General features: G+C 35.2%; 1 protein-coding gene across 2 annotated transcripts in view; it reads right to left on the bottom strand.

Annotated features, from left to right (window-relative positions):
• Positions 1-5,603: 5,603 nt before the first annotated feature.
• SREK1 (splicing regulatory glutamic acid and lysine rich protein 1) overlaps positions 5,604-13,103 on the bottom strand; it is a gene marked incomplete at its 5' end in the record, with an annotated part of 37,917 nt that continues 30,417 nt past the window's right edge. The window contains 3 exons of one of the 2 annotated variants that reach the window (XM_084233625.1): positions 5,604-5,774; positions 6,670-6,811; positions 12,627-12,722. In XM_084233625.1, coding sequence (XP_084089751.1) covers positions 5,625-5,774; positions 6,670-6,811; positions 12,627-12,722 — 388 coding nt within the window. In that variant the 3' untranslated portion in view covers positions 5,604-5,624. Of the gene's footprint in view, positions 5,775-6,669; positions 6,815-12,626; positions 12,723-13,103 lie in introns of both variants that reach the window. The other variant, XM_084233624.1, reaches the window with a different exon arrangement.

The raw sequence follows: 13,103 nt of genomic DNA on the forward strand, positions 1-13,103 counted from the left end.
TCAAATTTTGAACCCATGGAAGGAGGAAACTTTGGAGACAGACGCTCTACCCCTATGGTGGTAGAGACCAACACTTTGCCAAACCATGAAACCAATGTGGATATGGTGATTCCAGCAGCAGCAGCAGTAGCTCCTCACAGAGGCAGGAGGTTTTAATTAACTGCCAGGAAACAAAGCTTAGCAAGAGAGGAGAACCAGAGAAGTGACAGGGAAGCTATAGGTTACAACAGATTTGTGAACTCAGCCAAGCAGTGGTGGCAGGGCCTGACTGCTACAAAAAGGGCATGTTTTAGATAACACTCATACACATGGGCAAAACCTCAAGGACTGCAGATTTTTTTTTTTTTTTTGCACCCATGCTGTTGACTGCTAAATGTAGTAGTCTGATCACGACAATGAATAAATTTGTTTTTAAAAAAATGTATAAATATGTAATAGCAACATTAGATTAATCTTTACTGGTACCATTTATAGGTAGTCCTACTCACATATACACCACTTACTTACGCAGCATCTTTGTTTACATTTCAAAATTTCACCTCACTAACCCACAGCATGATGTAAACAAGAACACTATTAACCTAATCAAGATTAAGAAGGATATTAACACTCCTGTCAAAATCAAGGAATTCCTTGTTATTTCCCCCAAAAGTCATCTAGCAGCAATATTAAACTGGTGAACTCAAACTCTTCAAATGCAGTTCAGAATGATTTTCATGAATTTGAACTTACATATACAGTTAAATTATCTATAAAGCAAATTAAGAATGAGTGAACCATGGGAAAACACATCTTAGTTGTAAAATATGTGAATATTCCTATAAATGCAAACTTTTTAAAAATTTATTTATACATGTAAGAACCTGGGTACAGATGTGCGGGGGGTGAGAGGATTCACCAGAGACAGAGTTGGGAACAAAACAGGCAGACTGACAAAATACACTGCTGAGGGGAGCAGCGGGCGCCACAGATGATGTCTGCCGTGCCATGTAGGACCCTCGCCGGCTGGCTGGGATCGAACCAGCACTGCAGAGGCTGTGGACAGCTTCACAGCATGGTGCTCAACCACCTGCACCACCAGGGGAGGCCCTAAATGGACACTTTTTAATTAAAAGGTTGGCTAGATACAGGGTAAATTTTAAAACCATGTCAACAGACTAAAAACCTACTTTCAAAAGCCATTAAAAACTGTTATAAACTAGTACTTATAGTCAATTGCTAGAAACTATAAAATCAACCTAACAAAAAAATCATTAATAGATTTAACTTTATTTTTGAAAGTCTTTTAGGCAGAATCAGTGAAAGTGTATTTAACAAAAACAAATTTACCAACAAACCCAAGATTAAATAGGGAAGCCAATTATATTTTAAAAGAATTCTTTTATTACATTTATACTTGACTCCTGCTTCCACAATTATAATTTCACCCTTTTAAGAGCACTGACTTTTGAAATTTGAAAAAATTTAATTTTAAAGATTACATTAGTAAATAAACATGAGAAAATACTATACAGATAAGTAGTGAAAATAAAAAATTTAAACACAAAAGGAAAATAATTTTGTGGAAATGGTTCTATTTCATAACCCACAAAATTAGACATTGAAAATATAAATGACTCATTGAAATGTTGTTATTAAACCATCTCTCCAAAAGGATTCATTTTAATTGCTAATTCAACTACTAAAGATTTAAATCAAAATCATATTATTTCTAATAATTTCTTTCAAGTTTAAAAGCCTATTATTACATATCATAATCCTTAAATTTGAGTATCTTCAGTTCAGAGCCAGTTCAGGGTTTATTTTTTTAAGTTGTTTTTTTTTTAAAGATTTATGTATTTTATACAAGAATGGGGGTACAGGCCAGATGTGCGGGAGGGTGAGAGGATTCACCAGAGACAGAGTTGGGAACAGAACAGGCAGACTGACAAAGTACACTGCTGAGGGGAGCAGTGGGCGAGCCAGGAGAGGTCTGCCGCACCATGTGGGACAGGATTGAACGGTCGCTGCAGAGGCTGTGGACAGCATCACAGCGAGGCGCTCAACTGCCTGCGCCACCAGGGGAGGCCCTATTTTTTTAAGTTTTAAGGTAATGACAGCAACATATATAGGAATAAAAAAATGAGTATTAACAAATTATTTTTTTTAAGATTTATTTTTATTTATTTATGCATAGAAGAACTGGAGTGTAGGCCAGAGGTGTGGGGTGGGGGTAGGGGGTGAGAGGGTGTGTGAGAGGATTCACCAGAGTGGGGAGTGGAGCAGAACAGGTGGTAGCAGTGGACATAGGTACAATGGATTGGTAACAATGGAAGTGATTTTGGAGATGGTGGAAGCTACAACAATTTTGGCAATTACAAAAGTAATTCTTCAAATTTTAAACCCATGGAAGAGGAAACTTGGAGAGAGACGCTCTAACCCCTACAGTGGGCCACCAGGGGAGCGCCTGCAGTTCAGCGCCTCGCTGTGAAGCTGTCCGCAGCCTCTGCAGGGGCTAGAGCCCCAACAGTGTACTGAAATACACTGCTAAGGGGAGCAGCAGACGAGACAGGAGAGGTCTGCTGTGCCATGTGGATTAGCTCCCTGACCGGGATCAAACTCATGCTGCAGTGGCTGGGGACAGCTTTATAGTGCTGAGACTTTAAGCCCTATGCCACCGGAGAGGCCCACAAATTATTTTCTTGGGGAAAAAAAACCTGATTCTATACATTTTTAATAGAGCATGTCAAAATTTAAGCATCTCACAACTCCTGGAGATTAACATAGCATATACTGAACCTTTTGGGAAAAAGCAATCTGAATAAACACAAGGGAACTAGCATCTGCAGTTATAAGTTAATTAGATTAAATGGAACCTAGTAACTAAGGAGACAATTTCAGAAGTTAAGGATTTGTGCTTGTTTTCTCACATGAAACTTGCTACCTTGAAGGACCATCTTGTATTACTAGTTCTGTGTCCGTTGCTGAGAAGCAAGAACAAGAGGACCAACAGAATTTTTCTAGAATGATGAAGAACAATTACAATTTAAAGAGCAGACTATACTCTCTGCATAATCAAGCTACAAAAGGATAACTTCAGAAGGTATCAAGAGTAAAATGGCCGTCTTCTTGGCCTTACCTCAAGTTTTCCTCACAACATCTACCTGGGATGAAAAAGTACACTCTTAAAAACAAAATACCTTGAAAGAAAAAAAAAAAAAAAAAAGAAGGATATCAGTTCTTACAAGAGAACAAAGAGAAAATGTCTCCCCATATTCCACCCCAGTATCTTTAGACAAGAAAGCTTTGCTTCCTTAAGCCCATTTAAGAAAATGATTTCACTTTCTCCAGAGTTCTTGTATTTCTTCTCATGCCCAACTTTTACAAATCAGTCTCTAAAATTAGCAGGATTAGTTCAAAGCTAAGTATCATTAGCAAGAAAATAATTAACAGCAGGAACCAAGTTAAATATGTTAATTACTAACATAAAAAACATTTAATAGAGTCCAGAATACAAGAAAACACTCAAACTTTAAATGATTGTTTTATAGACACCACACAAACATGCACTCTCCATGGTGAAACAATATCTACCTCAACTAAGACAAGGTGATAAAACTAATGCTGTTTTGAAATGCATAAACAAATACTTTCCTCTAAAATACTTAGCTTTATTAGAGAAATGGTACTAAAAATAACAAAGATTCAAACAACATTTGCTCTATTCTACTTACATATCATAAATAAGACAGTTGTTGAAGCAAGACACACTCCTTTCACATTCTTTCCATATGCACCCAAGCATTCTTGTATCAGAATAAGCTGTTTACCAGCCAACCGTATGTGGTTGAATGATTAAAATGACCATCTATACTTTACATAGTAAAGCATTTTCAAAAATTTTAATATACACAGTGACAAAAAAGGAAAAAAAAAACACAGTAATTCTGAACACATGAAGTGTAATTAAGCAGCTTCATAATCAAACCAGGCTTCATTACTCGAAATAAGGGCAATTCTTTCCATTCTTCACCAAATACTCTCAATAGTATTAACATTAAAAGAAAACTCAAGTTGAAACCAAGTAACTGACCCGCTACTCAGTTTTTTAAATCTATAAAGTAACTCCATGAGGTAAGGCAACTGAGTAATTTGATTGTATTAGGATGCATTAAAATTATACTTGATTTTTTAAATAACATGCTAATTAAGAGGTCTAACTTTGAAATATAATAATGAAAAGTTCTGAAACTATGAGTTATGGATTTTAAGGGAAGTATCAGCAATGTTGTCACTTGCTACTTGCGTACTCTGCAAAAAAGTGAGCCTCAGAATGATGGATGACCTATATTTTAAACTCAAGTAAACAGAGCCTTACACATAAAATAATCTCACGCATTCTCTTTAAGTACAATTTCTGCACATCATTTGAGAGGATGATTGAGAGGTAATAATTAAGGCCATCCAATGTAGACAACTAAAGAGTTTACTTTGATTTAAATAAAATGTTGCATTTTCAGTTATCACAGTATAAAACTGATGGTCCCCAAACTGCAGTTACTTTAAGCTCTGAAGTCATTCCTGAACACAGGACTTCCCTTTCAGACCAGGTGAACAACGAACGAAGCTCTTCCGACATAGTACTTGCACACTTCTCTATGGGAGTGAACGGAATATCCATCTACAATCCATATGAACTACGAGTGACTAGCACATATAAAATTCTAGAAAACATACCACGTTGTAGAAGGCACTAAAGCTTCAGCTTGTGCTCCCATAGCCCATTGTGAAAACCCAGTTTTCTTTTTATAATATGGCACCTTTGCCATCTACAGCTGACAACACACACTGCAATATTATTCATAAGCTTGGAAATGTCCAGAAAGTTCAAAAAAAAAGCTTACTTGGTGGGGAGACCCAATGATTCTAAACACAGAATACTAATATGTTGTTATTAGTATTCAACACAGTTGCTCTTCTTTTTGAAACAGAAAAGTAGCATGCATTGTCAGTTGTTTTTCAATCCACTTATTTAAGCAATTTTTAATCTGTAAAACTATTTTAAAGAAAAACTGCTGTCCTAGACAGTGAGCAAAAGAAAACACAATAGTGAGAATTTAACAATCACTATAAGTTCTGTGAAATAATGTTAAAACTTCTTACATACTCTGCACTTACAAGGGTGTGTATATATTTGCACCGATTTCAAGCACATCATCAATCTATATATACTGAAATTAAATGACAAAAGTAAAACAATACAAAATTCAGTAACTAGCATTTGTTTTAAAGAGCGTCCAATGCTTATCTCCAGTCTTTATGGACAGGACAAATGTGGATCTCTGATGTCCCATTTACTTATAATGATTCTTGGCAAACACTAAAAACCACATGACAAGTGTGTTAGCCACCATGGAAATGCAGAATTCAGATGAGGAGTTTGGGAAACATCTGTTATTTTTATGATGTCCATTCTTTTTTCCCCTACTCAGTAACAAGATGGCCACAAAGTCACATAACAACTAAACAAGCTGTTAGTGCTATCTTTTTACTCAATAGGATTCTTGACTGCTTAGCATCTTGTTGAGAGAATTAAAAGCTTTGGATTTTATTCCAGCGTGTGTTTAGAGGTGCATTTGTCACTCCTATACTGCTTCTGTTTTGGTAGAGAGGTTTTCTTCATTTGGCTGACAATTCCCATTTTGTTGCACTTTGTTTTCCTCAGTCCTTGGTGCATCCTTATCATCTGCTTCTTTGCCCACACTTGAATCTGGTTCTTTATTGTGCTCCTTCTCCTACAGTGAATATTAAGGGATACATTTAATATATGCCACAGGAGTTGCCTGTTCCTTACATATGGTTATGACTAAAATATTTAACTTTATCTTTTGTGAATAAAACTGGATATTTTCTTCCAATACACCTTTTCATATAAACAGGATATATAAACATTGTCAATATGCCCCTTATCATTCTCAGGAAAAATGAATCAATAGAAATTAAATTAGAATAAAATAGGTAAGCAAATTTCTAAACAGTGTTATGTTATGTTATGATGATGCTAAATCTCTTTAAGCATAAATAAAACTCTAAGATGAAAGCTCAAAAACTCATAAATTGACTTAAAAACATATATTTTACCATATAAAGGAGTTAACCCAATCAAAAGTACTTGAGATATGAATAAAAAAAAAAATCCCTTATTTGGTGAATGTGGTTTTCTAGCTAATAAACCTAATTTTAGTATATATTCCAAAACCAATGAAAATGAAACATCTATCAAATTTGCTAGAGCGAATATACTGTGGAAAACAGAGCAGATATCTTAGTAAAATTTTTCTTATGGTATGCCATTCTCTAAAGCAAGAAATGCACCGTTGGTTGTAGATGTGTTGAGATCTGATACACTATGTTCCTGAATCCCATACTACATTGTAAACTGATGTTTCTGCAACTCAAAAAAAAAAAAAAAAAAAAAAAAAGGGCCATGTATTTAATAAATAATAAGGAATATGACTTTAATTTTTAGCTCTTATCCCCCCCAAAAATTGAAGAAAATTATCAATTTAACAAATATTAATTGAAAAACAGAGTATACAGGCTCCACTCAAGGAACTTTTAGTTTAAAACTAGTTCCATGCAATAAGGAAGAATAATTTCAATTATTAAACACTAATGACTATTGCTTACTTTAAGTGAAGTATTGTTCTTCTCCAACTTTTCCTTCCCATCTCTGTCATTAGAACTCTTTCTTGTAGAGTTTGAATGTTCTCGTTCTCTTCTTTCACCAATGTGGTCCCTTTCTTTTTCTCTCTTTTTATCCTTCTTATTTCTGCTGTAAGGATATTGGTACTATGTCAGTTGGCCTCTAAAAAATTGAAGACCTACTATATCTTTATGTGATGTGAATGTATTATAAACAAGCTTCTCAGTAACCTGATTTGAACAAGTTACATGAAAGGCTCCTATAACTATCTACTTCACCCCATACTCCAAATAATTTTTAAGAAATAAACAATTTTGGGGCTTCCTGGTGGCACAAGGGGTTAAGTCTCAGCATCAGGAAGCTATCAGCAGTCACTGCAGCACAAGTTCCATGCCAGGCCAAGGAGTTAACCCACTTGGCACAGCAGACCTCTTGTATTTCTCCTACTGCTTCCCTCAGCAGTATATTTAAGTCAATATAGTGTTCTGCTCCACTCCCCACTCTGTCTCTGGTGAACCCTCTCACCACCCCACCTCTGGCCTCTCACCCCATCCCAGCTCTTCCATGCACAAATAATAAATCTTTTAAAAAAATTCATTTCTGTAGAGGCTATCAAGTGTTCACATAAAACACAATTTGGTTCTGTCAATTTACTAGTTTTGAAATATTCAAGATTCATTTTCTACTATAATTAGAATAAAATAAAGCTTAACATAGTGCTTTCTTACCCACCTTCTCAAAGCAAAAAGTGAGTAAGCAAAAAAAAAAGAAAAGAATACTCCCAAGTCAGGGCTGAGTGATTACTGGCAAAAACTTGAAACTTCAGATAACCTGTGTTATAAACCCTCACTTACCATTACAAAAGGGTCCCACCAATTTAAGAGTAAAAATTAGACAGAAGATAGAACAAGTTCCATATATAAAAATAACATACCCTTAATACTGGGGGAAAAAAATGATGCTTTCATATCATAAGCAAAACACATAGCTTCTATTTAAAAGAGCCCTTTTTTTTCTTAATTATCCTTAGTTTAGAAATAAATACAAAGACCAATAGAACAAATAAAAGACAGGAAATAAACCCAATTATATGTGACATTTAGTATAATAAAGGTGGGATCTCAAATCTCTGGTGAAAAAATAGTCTTTTATAAATAAAAGATTTGACGTGCAACTTGATTATCATTTGGGAAATAAAAGTGAATCTTCTTCTATATATAGAAGACTTCTATATATAGAAGTCCAAATTAGAGACCTCATAAACAATTGCAATAAATAATACAAGTACTAGAAGAAATCATGGATGGATTTTTTAAAAATTCAGGTGAAAAAATTTTTTAAACCAGTCAAAATTTCAGGAAAAAGATTGATAAATTTGCCTACATAAATTCTTTCAAAGCAAAGAACACCAGTAGCATAAAGAAAAATGATCAACAAAAAATATTTCCAGCATACTTTTATCTTTATATATAGCTCTTAAAAGTCAACAGAGGGCCTCCCCTGGTGGCGCAGCGGTTGAGCGCTGGGCTGTGAGCCTCTGCAGCGCCGGTTCATTCCCCGGCCCCCGGCAAGGGTCCCACAGGAAAAAAAAAAAAAAGTCAAGGGAACATGTACATCAAACAAAGCTAAAAATTCTCAATAATAAATTTAACCAAGGAGGCAAAAGATTTACTGAAAGACATTAATAAGTGGAAATACATCCCATGCTCATGGATCAGCAGGCATATACATTAAGATGCCATTCCCCAAAAGCTATCTACAAATATAATCCCTATCAAAATTCCACTGACATCTTTATTAGCAGAAATAGAAAAACCCATCCTAAAATTCAAATGGAACTTCAAGGCACCTCAAATAGTCAAAACAATCTTAAAAAGAACAAAGTTGGAAGATACACAATACCTGATTTCAAAACTTAATATAAACACTCACGTATATAGTCTAAAGACTGCAGATAAGGGTACCCTTCAATGGAGAAAAGTGTCTTTTCAACAAATGGTACTGGGAAAATTGAATATACACATGCAACAAAAGAATAAAGTTGGACTCTTACCTTAGTAAGTCAAAATTAACTCTCAATAGATAATACACCTAAACATGTAAGATAAGACTATAAAACTTAAAAGAAAACATAGGTCAAAATTTTTCATGACATTGGATTTGACCATGAGTTCTTGGATATGATACCAAAAGCACAAGCAACAGAAGAAAAAAATACATTGTAACTTCATCAAAATTACAAACTTTTGTGCAATAAAGGATACAATCAAGAAAGTAAGAAACAGTTCACACAACGGTAGAAAATATTTGCAAGTCATATATCTGGTAAGAGATTAATATCCAGAAAGTAAAGCACTACTATAATTAAAAAAATCAAATAATCCAATTCAAAATAGACAAAAGACTTGAACAAACATTTCTCCTAAGACAACAAAGAAAAGCTCAATAGGCGCATAGAAAGATGCTCAACCCCACTAGTCATTAGAGAATTATCAATCAAAATGAAAAGTTACAAACCTACACTTCTAAATAACATGTAATTGTGTAAACCAACATTACCTTAATAAAAAATTAAACAAAAAACCCCACAATGAGATGTCACCACAAACCCATTACATGCCTATAATCAGAGATAGACAATAAAGTATTGGTGAACATGTGGAGAAATAGGAACTCTTGTACACTGCTAGGGAATGTAAAATGGTACACTCTGAAGACAGTCTGGCAGTTTCTCAAAAAGACAGAAAGCAATTACCACACTAGGTACACGCCCAAGATAAATGAAAATATGGGCCTACACAAAAACTTGTATATGAGTGTTCATAGCAGAGGATCCACAACTAATGAATGGATAAATATCATGCTTTTAGCCCATTTAAAGGAATGTTATTCACCCATAAAAAGGAATGAGGTATAGTCATGCATTGTATAAAGACTGGAATATACTCTGAAAAAAGCATCCTTAGGCAATTCATTATGTGAATGTCATGCAGTGTAATTATACAAACCTATGCTAGAAGGCTTAGTCTACCACATACCTAGGCTATACATGATAGCCTACTGGGACCACTGTAGAATATGTGGTCTGTTGTTGACTGAAACACCAGTCAGGTGATACATGACTACTGACTCGTGCTACCACATTAATGAATCTCAAAAACATATGCTTACTCAAAGAAGCTAGATTCAAAAGACCGCACATTATATGGGCCCATATATGAAATGTCCAGAACAGTGAAATCACAGGAACAATACATAAATTAGTGGGTACCAGGAATTATGAGGAGAAACTGCAAATGGATGACATAATGAAAGTTCTTATTTCCAAAAGCAACAAAAAGTAAAATAACAATGAGGAAACTTAGAAAATGCATAATATTTGTATAAAACGCTTAAACCCTCCTGAAAAGCACAGTCTTAAAAGGACAGTGCTGAATAAGACATACCACATTACTGGACAGGAAAACTCACCACCATAATGCTTTATTTATTAGTAAATCTATCAATTTTCCATGTTCATTTATAATCTTACAGCAGTGTAACACAAATCAACAGGTTTTATTTCCAGGATATTAGACAACTGACAATTCAAATGGAAAAATTAAATATTCAATGGTCAGGAAAGCTCAAAAAAAGTGCAATGCGACAGTATGTGGGGGAGAATGGCCTTATCAGATATTAAAAAGTACTATACAATCTGAATAATTAAAAACATGGGAAACTGGTACAGGAATCATCAATGAAAATAATTCAACAGTATAGAATGCCCAGAAATAGATTCAAACACAAACAGAAAACTTGGTGTATGACAAAAGCTACATATCATATTAGTGTTAGAAATACTGAGTTTGTAATTAACAGTATTAAAATGGGAAGGCCTCCCTGGTGGCGTAGAGGTTAAGTCTCAGCATTATCTCCTGAGTTCAATCCCTGGCCAAGGAGCTAATCCACATAGGGTACAGCAGACTCTCCAGTCTCGCCGGCCACTCCCCTTAGCAGTGTATTTCAGTAGATCTACCTGTTCTGCTCCCCACTCTGTCAGTGGTGAATTCTCTCACCCCCAGCACCTCTGGCCTACACCCCAACTATTCTAAGCAAAAAAAAATTTTTTTTAAAAAGTATCAAAACAAGAGAAGTATTGGATTCATATGCCTAAGTATACATAAGAATAAACAACAGGGCCTCTCCGGTGGCGCAGCAGTTAAGCGCTGGGTTGCAAAGCTGCCCACGGCCTCTGCAGTTCTGTTTCCATCCCCGGCTGCTCCCCTGCCACCGGAGGAGGGTCCCACATGGCGTGCAGACCTCTCCTGCCACCCGCTGCTCCCCTCAGCAGTGTACTTCAGTCCTTTCTGCCTGCTCTGCTCCCCACTCTGGCTCTGGTGAATTCTCTCACCCTCCTGCGCTTCTGACTGTACCCAGTGCATGTATAAACAAAACAAACAAACAAACAAAAAAAAATCCTCTCTATATATATATAAAAAAAAACAACAACAAATGGATCAAAGATTTAAATGAAAGAACTAAAATCATAAAAATACAAGAAGAAACAATGAGGAATTCCATCAAAACTCTGAATAGGAAAAACCTTTCTAACTTTATAACTTAAAATCTAGAAATCACAAAAGAAAAAAATTGAGAAATTTAATGCCATAAGAAAAATTAAAATCTTATAAAATTAAGTCCCACAGCAATTTCTAAAAAGAATGACAAACTAAGAATACTTGAAATCAAATCACTAATTACTTCCCTAATACAAAAAGAGCATCTTGAAATTGAGGAGGGGAGTGCATAAAAAAGACCAACAGAAAAATGGGCAAAGTATAGACAATTCACAGAAGAGAAAATACAAATGGCCTTCAAATAAATGAAGAGCCAGTAACTCTCTGTTATATGAGACATGCAACTGAAATTTTAATATGCTCATACAATTTGTCATCTATCACAGCACAAGAATTTTGATGATCTGTTTAGTTATAGGGAAAGAGGCATTCTCTTATATAGCTGGTTAAAGATCAAGTAGCTGTCAATCCTAATGAAGAGCAATATGGATACATCTCTCAAAATTACAAAACATACTTACTCTGACCTAAATAATAACATGTCTGGAAACATTTCATACATGCTATCACTACTAAATGGTGTTAAGTCTAAAGTAATTCATTACAGCATTGTATAATTTATAATAAGAAATTATGCAATTTCTAATAATACATACTAGAATAAGAAAACCTATCTTTTTCAGGTTGGTTAAACAAATTAGGTATTGCCCTATCACAAAGCCGATGTAGTTACAAATATGAAGACGTGTTCTCTGACAAATATGGAAACATCTGGTAGTTAAGTGACAAAAACAAGTGCATAACAGTACATATTTTGTGCTACCTTGTGTAAGAAAGGTGAGATAAAAAATTAGATATTATCATCTTGTATCCATACATAAAACTGGAAGGCTATACAAAAAAAAAAAGTCATTACTTATAGAGTAGATGGGTACACTGGTAGAAATTAGGATCTACCAATATATAACATGTTTTTTTTGAAAGAAATATTTTATTTATGCATAGAAGAGCTGGGGTACTGGCCAGAGGTGTGGGGTGGGGGAGCAGAGTGAGAGGATTCACCAGAGACAGAATAGGGAGCAGAACAGGTGGATCTACTGAAATAAATACACTGCTGAGGGGAGTAGTGGGCAAAACAGGAGAGGTCTGCTGCACCATGTAGGTTAGCTCCCAGGCTGGGGATCTAACTCATGACGCAGTGGCTGGCAATACAGTGAGAGTTTAATCCTGTGCCACCAGGGAGGCCCCCAATATATAACATTTTATACTGTTTTAATGATGCTACATATTTTGCCTTCAAAACAGAGTATTTAAAAAAATAGAATGAAAACAATTCCTCCCCCTGCTTCCTTCCTAAGTTTCAGGAAATGTTTCCAACCTACCTCCTAGGAGATGGAGACCTAGAAGATTTCCTTTTTATGGTTTTTGATGTTCTTGGTGATCTGGAAGAACTTTTGCTCCTCCTCCTACGCCTTTCTCTGAAAGCCAAAAATACATCATTTAAAAAACCACAGCAATTTAAATAAAGGGCGATTCAAATATACAAAAACAAGAACCTTTATGCTCTCAAGTGAATAGTATTCTTTAGAGGTCATGTTCTTTATGAACAACATTCTGTTATCTAATTTTAGTGTGGATTGAAATTATGAACCCTAAATTCCAAAGGCTGATTAAAACATCCTCCAAGCTTTTGTATTAGGGTAAGAGTAAAGAACTGCCTTTGATCTGGTTTGTTTGAACAACTGCTTGAGCAGAAAAATTGTTTCAGATTCTCTCAAGTTTAAGTCTTCTTCTTCCTCAACGTCTATAACATATTTTGCTTATAAGATCTTCTATCATACACTTAGCTCCTTGCTGCC

This window comes from Talpa europaea (genome assembly GCF_964194135.1).
Source record: "Talpa europaea genome assembly, chromosome: 5".
Taxonomy (NCBI): domain Eukaryota; kingdom Metazoa; phylum Chordata; class Mammalia; order Eulipotyphla; family Talpidae; genus Talpa; species Talpa europaea.